General features: G+C 45.1%; 1 protein-coding gene across 5 annotated transcripts in view; it reads right to left on the reverse strand.

Annotated features, from left to right (window-relative positions):
* The window catches only part of LOC126401041 (AT-rich interactive domain-containing protein 1B-like), a 192,237-nt gene extending 173,989 nt beyond the window's left edge, over window positions 1-18,248 (reverse strand). For all 5 annotated transcript variants that reach the window (XM_050062087.1, XM_050062089.1, XM_050062088.1 and 2 more), the window contains exon 1: window positions 16,452-18,248. In XM_050062087.1, coding sequence (XP_049918044.1) covers window positions 16,452-17,720 — 1,269 coding nt within the window. In that variant the 5' untranslated portion in view covers window positions 17,721-18,248. The remainder of the gene's footprint in view (window positions 1-16,451) is intronic.
* Between the last annotated feature and the right edge of the window lie 1,046 nt (window positions 18,249-19,294).

The raw sequence follows: 19,294 nt of genomic DNA on the forward strand, positions 1-19,294 counted from the left end.
TGCCGCGACCCTGGGACAGCAGAGGGCCGCTGCAAAAAAACCCATTTCATCTAAGGGCCATGGTGGAACGAGAGGAATGTGCTCCTCTCTAACTTCCCCAGCCCGCAGAACCCCATGGAGAGATGCTGTTACACAACCAAATGAAAGAGAGAAAAAAAGAGGGGGGGCAGGGGGGAGGAAAATAACAATAACTCCATCTGCCCCAAAGAGAGAGAACAGGCTATTTGAGTAAATGTGCTGCCCTTTCGCTTCCCACGTCTCCCAGAGCCGAGCCGAAATGCTGGTATTAAATATGCAGGCTCGATTCCCCCCTTATTCAAGGAAATCACCACCTTTGCTAATGGAATGGTATTGGAGAGGAACTGCGTTTCTACAGCTTGGATAATTATGAACGAGGTCCCGTATCGCCAAGTGTGTTTATGAATTAGCAATGGTTATTCATGATATTGTGCTCAGAGTAGGGTGAAAATACATAAGTGAATACTAAGCGAGCAGACCAACAGAAACGATGCTAAAGGGTCCTGAGGGGGCTTTCTCTGCCATCCATTAGTCTTCCCTGTAAGGCAAAGCTTAACGAGCTCCTCAGGCTGGGAGGCTGGCCATTGAGGGAGAGAGAGCAGAGTAAATTATGAATGCAAAAGCTCCATCTAAAGCAAGACCACAATAAGCCCACGTCCCTGCTATTAAGCTCTTTCCCACCTTTCCACCTTGATTTTTTTATTTTGAAACACAGGTGTATTCCAATGACCAAAATGTCTTTCATCAAGGTATTAATAAATAGTAACAATATTGTATCTATAAAAAGCAAGTTGTCAAACTAGGTCATACCCGTGGTGCAGTTAAAGAGGCTCCCCACTAAAAACAAGGATTTACATTCAGGCTGTTTGTCTTGGAGCACTGCCCAGTCCTCCAGGGTGAAACCATCCATGCTCCTCCTGCGGGTGATCCATCACTTAAAAACAAAAACACAAATAACAAACAGATATCCTGACCTTCCTTCCTCAGGCGGATATTAGATACTCATTAAAAGTCACCTGAAACAATTTGAACCAAATTGATTTCATTATCGGACTCGGCACGACACGCCAGGCCCCCACGTCTGATAGCTCAGCGGGAAATTTACAAAGTTAATTAGAAAAAAATTGATTTTCATATCATTTTTTCCCCCCTCCGCTTTACTTTATGTCACTTTACCGTCGCGGAGTGACATGTAAAGGGGCTTGTTGACGCGCAGCGGCGGCGCTGTTCAGTGTGAATGGGAACACAGCAGGTTAGAAGCTTGAACATTGTAAGTGGAACCAGAACATTTATTCCAGCTTTCAGTGGTAATAGAACAGCATATGTGTGTGTGTGTGTGTGGTTATGACAGATTGTGTAATAAGAACGGTACAGTTCTTCCTCTCTCAAACGTCTATGCAAGAATATCTCTTCACCTTTTGCACACATGCACTCAAACACACACCCCACCTTGTTTTTCCCCACACCTCAATATAATGGCAGCAGCGGCAGACGTGGCCTTGATTTTCTTGTGTAATGAATGTGAGCCTCCACTCCACTTCCACCCCACTGTGAAGGCTTCCCCCAGAAATGGGCTCCTCGACCTGGGCCAGGGGCCCTGGAAATAGGCTTCCCTCCCCCCACTGCAGCCCCTCCAGGTCACCCTCTGGGAGGCCCCAGGCTCTGTGAGTCCGGGCCAGGCCTCCCATCTCCAGGGCCCTGACTGGGAATCAATCACCGAAGCTGGCTGGGAACATGAGGTGGGGGAGCCGGGTCGATCAATGAGAGCCTGTGGGAGCCCTGATGCATGGCCTGACTGCACATGCACACCTCTGACTCACACTTAACTCCACCATTCACTCCCATTATTGCTATGCCTCGGGGCAGCTATGTTTACAGTGGACTGAATGTGCCAGACCATATGAATAACATATGACTGAGAAAATTGAGTGATATTTGCTACTAAAGGGCCCATAATTAGATTTGGACATGATCACGCTGGAAGTGACTGTGCCTATGTACATCTCCTGTAGAGTATCCAACCCTTTTTAATTCTTTTTCATTTTCATCTTTGAGTTTTCATCGCTATACGAGCAAAGACACAAAAGCTAAATCTGCTATTAATTCAGCTTTGAGTAAGACTGTATCTAGATCAGAGTGAGCCACTCCATGGCCAGAAAAGCACCCTGATCGTGAGTTGTTTTACACGCCGAACCTTGACCGACCTTTTATGTTCAGGTTTTTATTAAAGGCCAGACATATTAAAGGGATGCACATATTTCCCAGGGGCCACAGATCCTTTGGCTGCAAAACACACATTTCACCATGTGTCCGATTCTGTGAAAGAAGGTGGGTGTGTGTCTGCGTGTATTTCACCCACATGCGATTTTCATGTGAACCAGTGTATGTATGATTTTAAAGAATATGAGTGCAAGTTAAAGTGATTTTGAAAACAATATGCGAGTAAACTGTGTTTGTGAGTGGATGTATGGACGTACACACACACACACACACACACACAGGCACACACACACACACACAAACACCCATCAGTATAATAATCAACTGTAAGTGCACAGCATGTCTGTGAATGTCTGCCAGTATCGCTAAAACATGTGTGTAAGTATTTTGTGTGTGTGGGTATGCGTGTGTTTGTGTGAGTGTGTGATCAGTGTGTACCATCTGTGTCCAGATGTTGCGTAGAGAGCAGGCTGCGTGGACAGCCAGACAGTTGGCAGGCCTTCTGACAGGCCTGTGTTCCTTATTGATAGAGGGATCACAGAGACAGAAGAGTCAGCCGTGCTCAGCTAGACCACAATATTGTCCGCTCTGCTGTTATTCATCCCAGTCAGCCAGGAGAAAATGGGATGTTCTGAGCCAAGTTTATAGCTGTCAGATCTGGGCCAAATAGGAGTTGAATAGGTTTCAAACATTTGGAAAACAGCATGAGGAACGTTTGATTTGTCATACAGATGCCGCCAGATTCTTGTGCCAGAGCTGAAGAATTTCATTGTATTTCATTTCTGACAAGGATTTTAATACAGATGACAATAAAGCTAAACCTGAAGTGCACAGCCCAGCGCAGTGGGGTGAACTGTAGCAAGGGCCAACATGTTGGTGGAGCGGCCCGACTGGTTCTTATGTAAGTGTGTGTGTGTGTGTGTGTGTGTGTGTGTGTGTGTGTGTGTGTGTGGAGGTGACATTGAGGCACAGTGTAGCATAAAGGGAATTTGACTTACTGCAACTCCTATCTTTACTTAATCCAGTAATCTCTGTGGGTCGAAACAACCCAGTCGCCAGAATACATATTGGCACTGAATGTTTCTGCAAACCACAGATACATTACATTTGTATGTTATTATGTTGCGGACACATCAACTCTGCGCTTCTTTAAGTTTCTATGACGTTGTGGTTAACGTGTGGTCATGTTTAAGCACAAAAACAACTTGGTTATGGTTTGGAAATTATCATGTTCTGTCTTAAAATTCCCTTTTTTACCTGGAAATGCAGTGATTTCTTGGTAAAAACAACCACGTTTGGTGGCACTATCACAGCAGAAGATGCAGTGAAGGCTTGGTAAACAGCACGTTTTTTGTGGCACTATCCCTGGTAAAACAATACCAAGAGGTCGCTGAAAAACACCCACATTAGGTGACTACAAAAACGCTGGAAACGCAACGACTTGGTAAAAACCACCACTGCAATTGTTTGTTTGCCTCGAACACTGCTCGAACGCAGCTTGAGGCGTCCCCATCCCCTCCACCTCCACCTCCTGAAAAGTCAGCTTATATACAATGTTGCTTTAGAAAGTTGATATTATACATATTAAACGTACAAATGTAATGTATCCATGGTTTGCTGAAATGTACAAGGCCAACTCTTTTATTCTGGCGACTGCACTGGTCAACGCTGAGCACATTGTATCTGAAACCATTATCATGATTCTATACACACATATAATGTAAAATGAAGGACATTTCCTTTTAAGTTTCTCTACATTTTAGCTTTTACAAAAGGCATCTGTTGACCGCCTCGTTTCCATTATTGCCTCGCAGAACTGTCTCTCTGACCTCGCACCCTGTGCCATCTTTCTTCCCTGGCTCCTGCCAGAGTTATGGAGCAGGGCCGACGTTTATGGAGGGCAGACCCTTTTTCCCGGAGCTTTGATCCAGAAAGTTCTATACCTTATACTTTTGCAGGGGTCATCCAGGAGGAGCCATGTGGGCAGCAGCGTGTGTAAGTGAAAGCACATTGAGCTGCTCATTTTGAGCGGAGCCTCGGCGTGGAGGCTAGTGCAAAAGGGCCCGTGAGGACTTGAGGGGTTATAAGGTGCATGTCGGGTGTGTGCGCAGCTACGCTCTACCTACTTGTGCGGGTGTGGGAAAAAGAGAGATACACAGAACTAATCCATGAGAAAAAAAAAACACAAAATGAAAATAAGTGGCAGAAAATAGTGAATCGGAGGCCAACCCAAAATTTCATCAGGCAATATCACAGCTCTCATATCTGTCATCTCTCTTTCATCAAACCCCTCCATCCCCTATACAAATTATTCATGCCAGTAGCTAAATGTATTCATACCATTCTGTTTACTTTATTACTCCACTTTTATTCTGCTCTTTTCCCCACATTTGTTTACAAGAATAAAAGCCTACTCTGACAGAATTATCCCTCTGCACAACAAAAATAAATCACAGCGCTTGCACACACATCATTCACATTCAAAGAGCACAGCTAAATTATAGATGGCCCCTTTCTCCCCAAATATGCATTTCATTAGCATTTCCTTCGCCTGTTGTCTTTTTTTTTCCTTCTGCAAGCCTGCGCCCAAGACCCACTGATGTGTGTGTGGGTGTGTGTGTATGACTGGAGAATGGGAACAGACTTGCAGCAAAGCAGGACGCGTCCCCTTTCCCAGGCCTAATTTAGGATTCAATTACAATACTCTTTAAAAAGCGTCGACTTCGCAATTAATTATTTTAAGATTAGCCTGACAGTAATGGGCCTCCCACCGACGCCAGCCAGCACAAGACTGGCCGCCTGCACCCCAGAACCACTCTGTCTCTCTACATATATCTATACACCTTTCTCTTTATCCCCTTCATTCTCTACCTCTCCCCTTCACACTCTTCCTCCGCCTTCTCTCCATCTTCCTCTCCTGAGGAAAAGGAGATAAATCTTCCTAATCCTCACCTTCACTTCCTCCCTCTGTCCTTCTTTTTTTCCCCCTCCTCTCATTGCTGTGTTACACTTTGTTTCTTTTCTTGTTGTTTTTTTTCCCTTTGTTACTTTGCGTCGTGCTCTGATCTCCTTGGCGGTTGCCGCGCAATTGATATTGCTTCAGTATGGCGGGCTGCTTTTTTACGAGCCACAAGGGCCTTCTCCCACGTCCTCCCGCGTCCCCAGGAAATGCTGACGGATGAGCCCCACGACAACGTGCACATGCACATAAACACTCACAGCCGCACACACGTTCGCATACACAACCGTCTGTCACCGCTGCTGCCAGGCGTAAGCGAAAAAACACGCCGCCCTCCTCCGCCCGCTTTGATTGGAGCCAAGCGAAGCATTTTTTTCTCCCCCCTTCCTCTCCGCCGCGGCTGCTTTTCCTCCCACCCTTCACCACTACTACCCCTCCACCCAACCCTGTTTTTTTTTTTCTTTCCTCGTTTCGGAAATGAATGTCATCATCCATCCCCTTTCTCCCTCTGCCGCAACTCCCCCCTGTCACCCCCGGGCAAACCTCAGCCGAAGCCCCCGATTCTGTTTATTTAAATATTTGATATGTAAGCAGTCATAAAATAAATGTCAGAAGAGGGAAAGGGAATGGATATGAGGGGTGTGGGGGAAAGAGGCCATTATGGGTAATGGTTTCTGATGTACGTCGCGGCCCCCACAGTGACCCCCCCCCCCATACAGACAAACCTGCACATGACAGAGCCGAGAGACGCTGGAGCAACAGGGGAATAGATGGAGCGGGGGCATGTGCAGTCTGAATGTGTTTGCGTGTGTGTGCCACGGAGGCAGAGATGCAACAGCTACACACACACACACACACACACACACACACAGTGACACACTTGTTCGACTAGCGATATGGAAAATAGGCCCTCCCATGCACAATTGACTTCTAATACATTGTATACTCCTCAAACCATCCATTTACCAGGAATTGCAATTTCAGGGGCCCTGAAAGCAGCACTTTGCCAGCACTTTGCAAAATACCTTAAAAAATCTCCAGCCTCTACAAATGCTCTCTCTCACCAACTGCCAATTCTAACATGTCTGTTAAAGTGAATACACAGGCCTGTTCCCTGGTATATTGAACACCGCTTTATTGACTTGCCAGGATTTCCATGTTGGACACAAGACCCGGTGCTACCTACTGTTTAGACACCCTGCCGCCAATACCATTACAAGCACCCATCTCTCAGAGTGCGTGCTCACGTGTAAGACTCTCAGCTAGTGGCACCCAAAGGATTACACGGCTGTGACAATTTCACCCAAGAACTGATAAAAAACGGGGAGGTAGGCGGGGTGAATAAATCAAGCGCAGCCACTGAGAACGAGAGACAGAGGGAAGAGTATGAGAGTCTCTCTGTGAACAACCTTGAGTTTCTCCTTGATGCTGAGATGCTAAAATACTGCAGATCAGCACAAATATAAAATCCCCAATTAAGAACAAAAATCATCACAAAATGTTCATTAGCGCTGATGCGATATTGGCTTGGCATTTCAGGGCCTTTTATTCGCAGACCTTTGCCTAACGAGCTCCCTGGCCACACCGACAAGCTGCGGGAGGGGGAGTGACATCACATCAGGGGTCAAAAGTCAGAGAGAGGTGTTGCCGGCTGTTGACCTCCGTCACCTCTAAATGCTCCAACGTGCCCAATCCCCCTGTGATTTTCCCATCTGTCAGCACGCAGGAATGTCTGCGAGGCCACACACCTACAGCTTTGCCCTACAATGTACATAATTACATAACATACACACATCTTAAACATCATATAAACACCCACAAACCACACCTATTCTTACACAAGCACACTCCCATAACACTGGTTACACATGTACACACACAATCCCCTATTTACATACTATCTCTATTACATGGATGTACACATATCTATACATCTATACAAGCACATCCTCATATACATTGATCACACAACTATAACCGCTTCACTCACACACAGAAAAATACACACTCTTCCATGACATCAATGCACACACCCACAATAATCATCCACAAAACACTTTTCTGCACATATATACCTAAATCTCTTCCACACACGCCCCCTGCTCCCCTCTGCCCCCTCCAGAGTCCGGGTCAGGGTGCCCTCCAGAGCGCCTCGCCCTCTCCGCTGTTAATTACCACTAATTGGCCCCGCTCGTTTTTTCCCCCTGCTATAATGGAACCATTCATCTTTACTACTTAATGAGTAGGCACTGTAGTCACCAGCCAAGGTCACCCGCAACTAGCATCCAAAAGACAGAAAGACAGCGACTTGGAAAAAAGAGAGAACAGCAGAGAGAGATGGCAAGGCTGTTTATGCTTTAAAAATACAGATGAGAAAATGTGGAATTGCTGAAGTTTCAACACATGACTCTGCTTCTGGAACAGAGCCAATGTGTACAAAAAAAAAAAAAAAATGTTGAGAAATGTCTGGGAGCTGTGGGAGTCTGCAGTGTCCAACGCAAAACCACAACACACACAGGGAATTTCCAAAGACAGACTAATTAAAATACCCGTTATGCGAGTGAAAACAATGGATCCCTCAAAACAACGCTGAAAGCGCAGACTCACACAGTCAGACCGAGCTGTAAATATGAAAATGTATTTTTCAGAAATGCAGTAAGAGCCTCTTCTCCGGCTTATGCACACATAATTATCAAAACAATCACTCCGACTGTCAGCACAGACTCCAGCCCCAGCGGGTGAGAGGGCAACATGTTAGGCGCCTCGACTACCATAAAACATCTAATTAACACTGAATGCTTTAAATATTAGTCCAACGCTTGTTTTGTATTCATTTCTATAGTGAGTCTTGAAAGAGGTACTGCTGGAAAAATTGGCCTCACTGCTTAAGAAAACCAACAAATGAAACTGCATTTAGTGCAAAATGGTGGATGTTTTGATCCTAAAAGACCCAGGAAAGCTATTCTCATATTCCCATACTAACACTGCAGTGAATCTGTTTAGACTTTAGAGCAAAATTTAACCCCAACCCTCTCATGAGGAAAAAGAAACCCCCACAGAAGAGTCTTTATCAGTCTGATTCCAACCAATTGTTAGCAAATCAAGTCTCTACCACTGAATTATTAGAAGTTCTCACAGTACACAACAAACTGTTGACACATGCACCCAGAGGCCAGCAGGCCAGACAAGACAACAATACCTCCACATTTTGTAACTCTGTGAGCAATGTAAGCTGTCAGCCTTTGCCTAGGGTAGAGCAGAGGAATGGTTCGGGTTCAAGCATCATAATTTGTCCTGGCGAGTCATGCCAAAATCTGACAACCAGCCATTTCCTCGGGAAAAGTCTCTCAGTCAGAGAAGTGCCATTGTTTTGTAGTTCCTCCTCGGCCTCATGCAGCGTAGCAGAAGCAAGAGCAGTCATGTGCTCCTGCAGTGCTGTGGCGATCAGCCCGGCACGGCGATGTTTGTAAATGGGACAGTTGTCTATGGATTATGTTAATGTGGTATTCCACACTCCCCTCTGGCATGTGTCTGACATTACAGTAACCTTTGCATGTTTAGCCAACAGTAACTATGGATGTTCATTGAGTAGGGAGATGCACCCACGTGCATGCACTTAGAAACACACAGACACACACACAGAAACACACAGGCACAGTTGCACAGGGAGATTAACTGTGAACAGCAAACATCTGCTCTTGCCAACTGTATTGATATCCTTTGAAGGAATTAACATCTTAAAGAAATAAGACATTTAAACTTCAACATAAAGTTCACTTGTGTTGTCAATATCTGATCCAGTTCATCCGGTTTGTGTCAAAGGAGTGGCTGGAATGTAGAAAACAAGTCTGACCATATCAGTGGGGTGCGTAATGCAAGAAAATGAGAGAAATACCGGAACTAAATATCTGTACTCCACACCCACTGCAATACATCACGGACAAACCAAATTTCTTACATAACATCTTCTTCAACATACAGTATCTCCAGTGTACAGTCTAAAATGTGTGTGTGTGTGTGTGTGTGTGTGTGTGTGTGTGTGTGTGTGTGTGTGTCCGTTGTGCATATGTGGGGGAGGAGGAGGATGTGGTGTGAAGTTGCTTCCTAAATTGCTGAGATAAAATTGATCTAAATTAGGTAGCGTTCAGCCAGGAGTGACCAAGAGTGTCCTGTTGTGATCGGTGTCTATAAATCACCAATATGTCCACACACCAGATGTGTTCGCTCTTTCTCTCCCTCTCTGTCTCACTCACACACACACACACACACGCAGTGAGCTGTAATGGACAATCTTAGGTTTGGTAAGAAAGGAAAAAGATGAAAGGAACATGTTGTGGCTGGGAAAATACATGGTTGACCATCAACACAAAAGACACTTAAGTGTATGTTTAAGAGGGAGGAGAAAGTGCGTGTGTGAGTGTGTGTGCATGCGTGTGTTTATGTGTGACAGAAAAGGACAAAAAAAAAAGTGGAACTCGGAGAGCAAAAGAAACGACCTGAAGAAACAGACAAAACCCATCAACAGAAACTCGGCGCGTCGTCCGTGTCCCATCGTTTTTCTATTTTTGTCTCTCTGTGCTTCACAAACGACAGACAGCGCCTTGCTGGTGCTGTTTGGTTGTATCCTTTTTTTTTTTTTTCTTCTTTTAGCTGAGCAAATGGTCCCACTGTGCCAGCGCTGATTAGGATCAACTCAAACCAAACAGCAAGACGTGTGACTGGAGTGCACAGTCTACAGTCTGGAAACAGACACGAGTGCAGAGGCTTTGATGTGTAAAGTGACAGATGATGGTGATGGAGATGGTGATGGCGATGATGATGATGATGATAATGATGATGATGATTTTCTCACAGGCTTGTTAAGTCACATACACACACTATATGGATTACACATGGGCTTCTATGTTAGCATGTCAACATTTCTGTGACAGCTTGCTCGTTTTGTTATAAGCAGATTATTTGGTCAAAAGTTCAAGGTAATGGAAATTCTAATATTATACATTTTCAATGAAATATAAAGTACTCATTCTCATAAATAAATAAAAAAAACTCCCATGATTATCTGCCAATTATCCTGCCCTCTTTTCTATTTGTCCAGCTGTACCATCAGACCATCCGTTTTATTATCCAAAGAGGAAGGAGATGCAGAGCTTGGTTGGATCTTAAAAATGTCACGCTGACTCTTTGAATTTGCATTAATTGCTGCAATCACAAAATTACTCATTTCTAGAGGGACAGACCCGTATGTTTCCCATTTCCTCTTCTGTTGGCCAGAGGGGAGGGAAGGGAAGTGGAGGCAGCCGTTACTGTAAGCAGGACAGTGTTCCAGAAGTGACCCACAGATCTGCTCAGTATAGTGTATAAATATTCGATAGGATATGTTGGCTGTCTAAATACCTCTGAACTGACTGCTGGTCCCTTGGGAGACCTAGCGAGCTACTGAGAGCCAGGGACATGAGGCAGATAAAAGAGGAGAGACCGTATTTAGAGAGAAAACACAGAGGGAACAAAAAGAGATGGCTGCGAAAGTGAAAAGCAAACTGTATGGTACCATCTGTTTAGTAAGTATATAGTTAACTGCTGTACATTTACTTTGCAAATACACAGAGAAATAACCCCAGAGAGACAGAGAGGAAGACAAAGAAAGAAAGAAAGAAAGAAAGAAAGAAAGAAAGAAAGAAAGAAAATCTCCCCCCTCTGGAATAGAGGAGGAGGGGGGGGGTCCTTCCTTTCAGCAGCTGCACGTGGCTAATTAGCATATGTGAAGGTCAGGGTGGAGGAGTGGGGTGAGGGGGGTCTGGGGTGCCACCACAGCACCCACTGCCACGAGACATGGCGCCCTGCCAACCGCACACACACACGCTACTGTAGGGAGGAAACCCAATATATTTGTGAGTGTGAGGCCAACGACTCGTAAATACTTCTTTTTCCTTGCAACATTCACAAGGCTGAGGCAGGGTGAGATCCCGTGGGAGAGGATTTTAACTATGCTGACATTTGCCAGAGTTCAGATACTGATTCTCTCTCCCTCTCTGTCTCTGTGAACTCGGCCAGGCCCATTCCTCAGAAGTCAGCAGCCCTCCATGTGACTCCCTTCAAATATCGCCTACATTTCTACATCTGTGGCCTTCCTATACTCCCTTTGTTTACACAGAAAAGGCATCGGCCAAGTCTCAATGCAAATACATTTATGGAAATCATGAACTATTGAAACAGGGCAGAAAAAATAAAATTCAATAAAAATACAAAAAACCCTGATGAAATTACAAACACAAGATTTTTTTTTCTTGTAAAAAAATCTGTGATGTATTTTTCAATGGGGAATGCACTGGCTGGATAAACAATTGCAAAAGCAGAACACACAAAAATCTCATAATTGTGCCCATGCAGAAGTTGTGATTACATGATCATTATAATACTGACAAAAGCTTCCCTTTGTTTCAGTGTTCAGGCTGCATAGCAGGCACAAAAGAACAATAACAAATACTATTAAATTGCTGAAGGACTTCGCTTTTTTTTTTTGAAACTGTGTACAAAATGTACTGTGTATTCACTTCGGCTCAGCTGACAGATGAGAGAAAAAGATCCAACGGTAATTTGAAATCTGTTTGCTGTGACATTTCTAAAGTATTCTTTGTTTTTGATTGAATCATTGCTGTAAAGTCCATTTGGCTACTTGAGAAACAGAGAGGAAGTAGTGGTGATACCTATAAGGCGCAGCATCTAACTCCATACCAGACTTGTGATAAATCCTTCAAATCTCAGAATGCCAGAGGACGCCTATAGCTTTCAGACATGGCCATCGTGTAGAATCCACCACTGCTGACAGAGGCTGAACAAGGTTGAGAAATTAAATTGAAATGACTATCAAATCAAATCGAGAAAGCATCAGACTACTTCATCCACACAGAAAAGTCAAATTCTCCCATATGCACAATTAACTTTCTTCCCCTAAATTGCTCTGGTTTAGATTTTTCTGCTCCCTCCTGACACCAGCAGTTCGGATGAGACAGAGCTGAGAAACAGCTGACACCAAATCAACGGCCGCTCGCAGTAATTAAATCCTTTCTTCAGGGCGTTTACACATCAACCTTTAACTCCAGGGTATGTTGTGAGTGTGTAGTGGAACCAGACGGAAAAAAAAAACTACAATTATTTTATTAAGCCCTCAAATAATACATAAGCTTACGTCCAGTGATGCAACTGGACAGTCTGTTTTTTAAATTCATATTATTTCAAAAAATCAGAATTAATTGGCGTTTTGTGGAAACCGCATGCAGACCAGGGATAACCCCGGCCTGCCAATTACCTAAGCAGTCTCTGTGTTTCATCCAAGGAAGATGAAAAACGCTGCGCGGGGCCCTTATCGGACGCAACAGAGCAAATTAAAATTTCACTCTAGTGTTGCTAATCAGCACTGCGCTGGCTAGCCAAGACAGAGATGTAAACAAACCAACATAAACAAACGACTGACGGGAGGGACCGGAGAGCGAGAGATGGAGGGAGAGAGTGAGACACTGTGAGAGGGGCGGGGTTGAAGTTGGACTGCTTAGTGCTGACGAAGGGGCTTTCGCCTTCTCCCGCCTGCACACACACACATACACATACACATACACACATACACAAACAGAGAGACAGAGAGAAGAGACACACACTCAAGGACATACACAGAAAATCTAAACACACACCCAGAAAAAAAAAAAGAAGCACCCAAACACACACTTGCGTGCCCATTTCCTGCCCAGACCCCATGGGCTGTCTGTCCGATGCAGAACATGTACCATAAATTAAATTCCAGCAGCCACAGTCAGGCCCATCACTATGCACAAGGCTCCCTGAGATAGCCGCATAATACAATGTGACATTGATGCATTGCTCCTATTATAAAGTCTTTGTTCGTATCACACTAATAATTCATAAGAGAGAAATGTAAACAGTATGCACTGGAGAGCACTGCGAGCAGGAATCATTTCAAGGTAAGCACATTACCAAGGATGGGATTGGGTCTAGTCTTTGATATGGAGAACTACCGAGCTTTGATTTCAATTCTAAAAAAACAAAGGCAAAAACATGGAGCATAATAGCGATAAATTAGTGGAAACTGTAGATATCCATTCATTTTTCTTTTATTAGGTCAGATTTTAAATGAGTTGCTGCTGCAATTATCTAAGCAACAACACTATTTCCAACTTCCTAGGTCCTCATTATTATCTACTAATTACTTTTATTGTTCTCTGTGTGTGTTGTGTGTGTGTTCTGATTAGTGAATAGCAGACAGATTCTTGTTACGCATACAGGTTGAGACACAATATGCTGTTACGTTTATGATGTCGACGTAAGTCATTAGGATTGCACATATGCTGTTGTATTACTGCTATACGTACACACTGCACATAAGCACGGGGGAAAAAAACACATTGAGCAGGAGCGGCCTGGATTGAAAGCAGCTGATGTGTTGACAAACATGCACACACACATTTACGCATAAGGTCACAAACTGAACGCTGAATATTGTTCTGTTATCCCTCAATCAAGTAGGCCACGGTAATCGGAAAAACTAGGACAATGTCATTTTGATAAGAGAGCAGGTTCATGCACACACCTCTAAATAACATATCTCACATATCTCTGATGTGTGCGCACATACATAACAAACACACACACACACACACACACACACACACACAGACACAGTGGTAGGACTCTGTCTTCATTTTGGTGAGTGGCCAGACAAGTGAGTGTGGGGGGGGGACAGCAGTGTAAATGAGGTGCACTCGTTTCGCTCACAGCTTGCTCCTGAAGAGAGGCAGTGGGGAGGGAAATTGAATTTGAAAGAGGGGAAACTGTGCCAACAGGTGACAGAGGCGTGCTCCGACCAAACGCACTCTGAAGTGAAGCGCAGTCATATCACGGGGCCAATTTGGAGGCAGTATTATGCACTACACCGCTCGCCTTTCTCGCACAGCCTGTCAGTGCACAGGAGAGCAGTGCTGCCGCTCCAAATATGAATTAAACATAGGGCTTTTGTAGCGTGAATATACTGCTGCTGAAATGTTGGTAGAGACGAGAAAAAACACAGTCGCACATGCACTTACTCCTGAAGTGGGAAACTGAAGAAAAAAATACATTTGCAGTATATAATGTTAAATGTTTTGGGGGCCGGTTTGTTGGAATCATATGTACTAAAATACAAGTAGAGAATATGGCTCATGTGACTGATACGCTGTCTGAGTTTCATTAAGGCGTCTGATATATATATATAATATTAATATCCAATCCGCACACAATCAGTAATAATTACTGTAGTAAGGAGTGCGATTACTGTAGGTTTCTCTTGACCACCTTATTGGTGCATAATTTGATACAATCAATAGCGCAGCAAACCCTCCCACGCTAAAACATTCACTTAATTTCCCCAGCATCCAACACAAATTGCCTTTGATTGAAACAATGTAGGCTAATGAACTGCTTTTGTTTTGCGAGAGGCACACAGTATAAGCTATGCTCAACCACCTTACCCTCCAGTCGTCCAGATGTGCCATCCAGCAGTGCGAATAATTTAGTGCATCAAAAACAACCGCAGAATAATGGCTCTTCTGGAGAAACACTGTGCTGTGTTAGGGCAGAGTTCTGAGCTGCCAGCGACTGCCTCCCCCGGCTGCGGGTCTGCACGCTACTGACACATCAGTGTTTGAGCACAGGCTTCGGGGACACCCAGGGATCCTTGAGTGCAGTCCCCAGAAACAGGGGAGAGAATACTTGAATAATCAGTGACACTTTCTTCCCCTCTCTCAGCTGTTACCACTGAGGTGTCCTCGAGCAAGGCACTCAACCCCCAGCTGCAGCAGTGGCCAACAGAACTCAGCTTGCAAGGGTTGTTGTGTAAAACTGTGGCTGGGAATACAAGTGTTTCCAGAAAAAGTGAATTTTCCTTAGATTTCAAAGTGTCAATGCACACCCTATTCCATGATGCATTAACATCACATTTATAAGATATGTTGGAGGCTTTCTCTAAATTCTGCTTGAAATGAAACATTTATATCAAACAGAACAAACACAACTGGAAAATCCTTCACATATAACACATAATCCAATACTACAACTCCACATTATTTCTTTTTTGTCATCCCGAGCTGACATTGAAGTGTTTTTGTACGTCTTTTCAGCGTGGAAAAATTATGTGAATAATTATTTTTATTATCAGGAGCAGCCTACACTTTCATAAAACTTCAATTATTGCGTTGGACGGCCTCCAAGTCTGGAGTATTCCCATAAGACGTGAATGCAGCATCACTACAGCGCCATGGCCAAGGATCCCTGCAAGAAGCCTCCTCTTTTTTTTCTGAGTGCAGTCTGCCCAGCGGGGCCACGGGGAGCCAATCAGATGGCAGACAGGGTGTCAACTGTGAGCTGGGAGTACGGAGAGCTTTTAGCCAGTTTACCTCCACTATTCAAATTGTGAGCTGCATGGGAATAAACGAGGCGCACAGAAGCGCTCCGCTCGATACGGAGCGCGCGCGGAGAGGGACAGACGGTCTTTGCACGGCCGCGGCGTACGTCTGATTTTTTTTAAATCACTTAAATATAACATGATAATAAATATCTGCGCCCATAATGATCATCCATGTACATTTTTTATAGGGATAATTTACTTTTGTTCGACGAGCGCCTCGAACACAACACGTCCTCTAAACAGGGCGTTTCGCAACGTGTCTGACACCACGTCGGCAGAGAGGTGAATCTGCCCAACATCAATGTTGCTTTTAATCTACTGAATAAAACTAAAAATGAAATAAAACAGAGAGTACACAAGAATATGGACTTAGAAAATGGGATGATATAAGCACAGCCTTTGATATAGCTTATCAATTATTGTAGAGGATCATTAAACAACCCAATCGATAAAGCACATTTAAAATAAAAACATTTTGCTACAAGTTTTCTTTCCTTTTCCTGTCATGTTATAGCTCAGGCAGCTCTAATATTTAAAACGCTTACACAAGTCAGAATTGTGCACACTTAATTGACTTTCTTCTACATAACACCCCTTGATAAAAAATATTAACAGGTGTATAATTCACTTAGAAACTTCAACATTCTGGTCCACATATAATGGTCCATGTCCGAGGCACACTGACTGTATTTGTGATCAACATACACACACACCACCTGGTAATTATGAGTGACACACCAGCGCTGAGAAACCCAAGTTCAGTTCCGCACACCGGCTGACTGAGAAGTTTCCCAAACTTACCTGCGTCCTGCCGAGGCCTTGCCCTCCGTTGCCCGGACTCATTGAATGAGGGTGGTTTCTTTGCTGTGCTCCCCAGCCGTGGGCCGAGGTGGCACCATAATGGGGCCCCACGTCTTTCCCCAGGCCCATGCCGGCTTGCTGCTGCGCCGTGGAGCCGCCGTAGTCTTGATATGCACCGCCATAGCCCCGCATCATGGGGCTCGGGGACGTCAGCAGTTGGTTGAGGGTCGGGGTGGCCCCTGAGGGATGCTGCTGCTGCTGCTGCTGCTGCTGCTGCTGCTGCTGCTGCTGAGTTTGTCCTGGGAACCTCTGAAAGCCACCCGAAGCAGCCCCCAGGGGTGACTTGCCCTGGCTTGCTGAAGAGTTGCTGCCCATCATCATGTTCCCAGGTTGCCGGCATCCAGAGGGGCCCATCATCCCGTAGGCCCCGCCACCGTAGCCCGCCCGGTACGCCGGGTACTGATTGTACTGGCTGTTGTGGTACCCTGCTTCGTGGGAGTTCTCCATGCTGTTATGTGCCGTGGAGTGCGTTATCCCCATCCCACTGCTTTGCTGCTGCTGTCCGCCATGTTGCTCGTAACAGGGCCTTGGAGTGTAATAGTTGTTATTAAACTCAGAGTTGTTACTAGTTGGCCCCAAGTTAGAGTGTTCATACCTGGTACCCATCATCCTCTCCGCGGGTTTACAGGTGAGCTCCCCCTCACCTTTTCCTGGCATGTGCTGCTGTGGCTCCCCCTGGCCCCCCAACAGGTTCTCTTTGCCGCCGTGGTGTTGGTGATCCATACCTCGGTCCCCACGGGGCCCCTGGCCGTTGTTATTGGCGGTGTTGTTACTTTGGATCTGTCGCTGCTGATGTGGCGCAAATTGGCCGAATTGCGGCGGCGGCTGCTGCTGCGGCGGTTGAGACTGAGGGGGATCTCCGCTCCCCACACATTTCAGCTTGTGATTCGCGATCAAACCCGTTTCCATCGAGGAAGTGGTTGAATTAGTCGAAGCCGTGGCGGACGTGAGGTTATTCCCATCCTTGTCGTGGCCGTCCGAAGCGTTGTGAGTCGTGGAAGTTGAATGAACCATGTTGAGCTCGTTTCGGCGGTGATGGTCTACATTATTCAGAGTCCCATCTCCGGCACCCAGCATCGGTCCAGTCCGTTGTACGGTCCCTCCTCCTCCTCCGGATTTCCCCGAATTGAGCTCCGGACCCAAACCGCTGGATAATTTCTTATTTTTGTTATTAGTTCTGGTCGGAGCCGATGCAACTTGCGCAGCCATGGTCACTCCAACATCTCAGCGCGCAGTGACAGCAAGCCCCGACCAGCCTTGCACACAGAGAATAATACAAGAGGGAAGAAAAACACAAGCTGGGAGGAGAAAAATATATTCAGTGAAAAAGCAAGCTTTGTTCTAGCGCTGGTGTTGCTGTGGTGGTGGTGAAACGGTGCGTCAGTGAGGCTTCATGTTGAAAGTTTCTCTGGCAGGTTTAAACGAAACTTTTTCTCTTCCCCCCTCCGCCTCTCCTCCATCCCGGTTCTCGGTAATATGTAGCAGCGTCTCCCGGAGCCCTTGTGGCCCAGCATGGCATGAGAGAGAGCGGGCTCTACCAGCTTATCCACCTCCAGGGCTCCGGCGCGCCTCGCATGGAAAATCCGGACTGGAGTAGCGAGCCATTACGCATGCTGCATTTTGATGTTTCTGTCTTTAACGAGGCTTTGACGGCTGATTAAACAATTAAAAAACATTCACTGATGGTGGCTGTAGTTTTACACAGCATACGTTTTCTTACTGTCATTATAACATCCAGATTTCTTTTGGTAATTCCACCTCTCAGGCGGTCAAGGAATGACTCCTTCTCTTGAGTTTAAAGTGCACAATACTCTCTAACAAACAATAACCTGACACATCGGGCATCTCCAATTTACGCACAGACACTGCTCCTCCCGTCCACACGGATCCTTCACATAACCACACCAGCAGATGTTAACTTTGCCCGAGTGAGTTTCTACACGCAGTTATCCAGATCTGATTTTCCCTCTTCCCAGCCTCTCTGTCCCTCGGCTCAAGCCAGTTCTCTGCAGCTCTGACAGGAGTCGGACACGCAACCACAAGCTGTGCGCAATAATGTTGCCATCGGAATAAGAATGTAATCACACTTTATAGCAGCTATAATGTTGTAATATCTGTACCAGAGTTCATCCACTATGCGCCTCAATCACTTCTTTTCAGCCTGAAAAGGAGTAATGCTCCCCTTCAACAAAAGAACCATTGCAATCGTGTCATAGCAGGGAAACCATGGAAATATCACAAACTATAAACTATATAATATTCCACGGGTGTAATAGCAGATAAAAAAAAATGCCATTCAGTACGATTAGGTCACTATAAACTCACTAAGTTTCCATAGGAATGTAATATGAATACTATGAATATTAAAGCCATTCTTCATTAGGGTCTTATTTGAATAAAAGGCTACATTCTTTAATTTCCTTGGTTGGTTTTACTTTGTCAAAGAGAAGTCTGTCTGAAATGATAATGAAATAAAAAAAGAAAAAAAAATCAACCCCAGGCTGCAGTGTAGGACCACACAAAACCAAAGTCTACAAGATATGCTATCCCATCAGTGGTATTCAAACATGAATGTAAAATAGTGCTTAGTAAAGAAGCTGGGGTGTCTGTTGGGACTTGAATGAGCAGAGGGTCTGCTTTGATGAGATCAGATGCATTTGATCAACAGAGGGAGCTGTGGATGAAAGAGGGGTGGAGGGGATGGAGAGGGGGGGGCGGTGGGAAGAGAAGGATTTGGGGATGAGAGTTGTGCTGAGGATGGCCGTGATAATGATGATGACTGG

This window comes from Epinephelus moara, chromosome 14, assembly GCF_006386435.1.
Source record: "Epinephelus moara isolate mb chromosome 14, YSFRI_EMoa_1.0, whole genome shotgun sequence".
In the NCBI taxonomy this organism is placed as follows: domain Eukaryota; kingdom Metazoa; phylum Chordata; class Actinopteri; order Perciformes; family Serranidae; genus Epinephelus; species Epinephelus moara.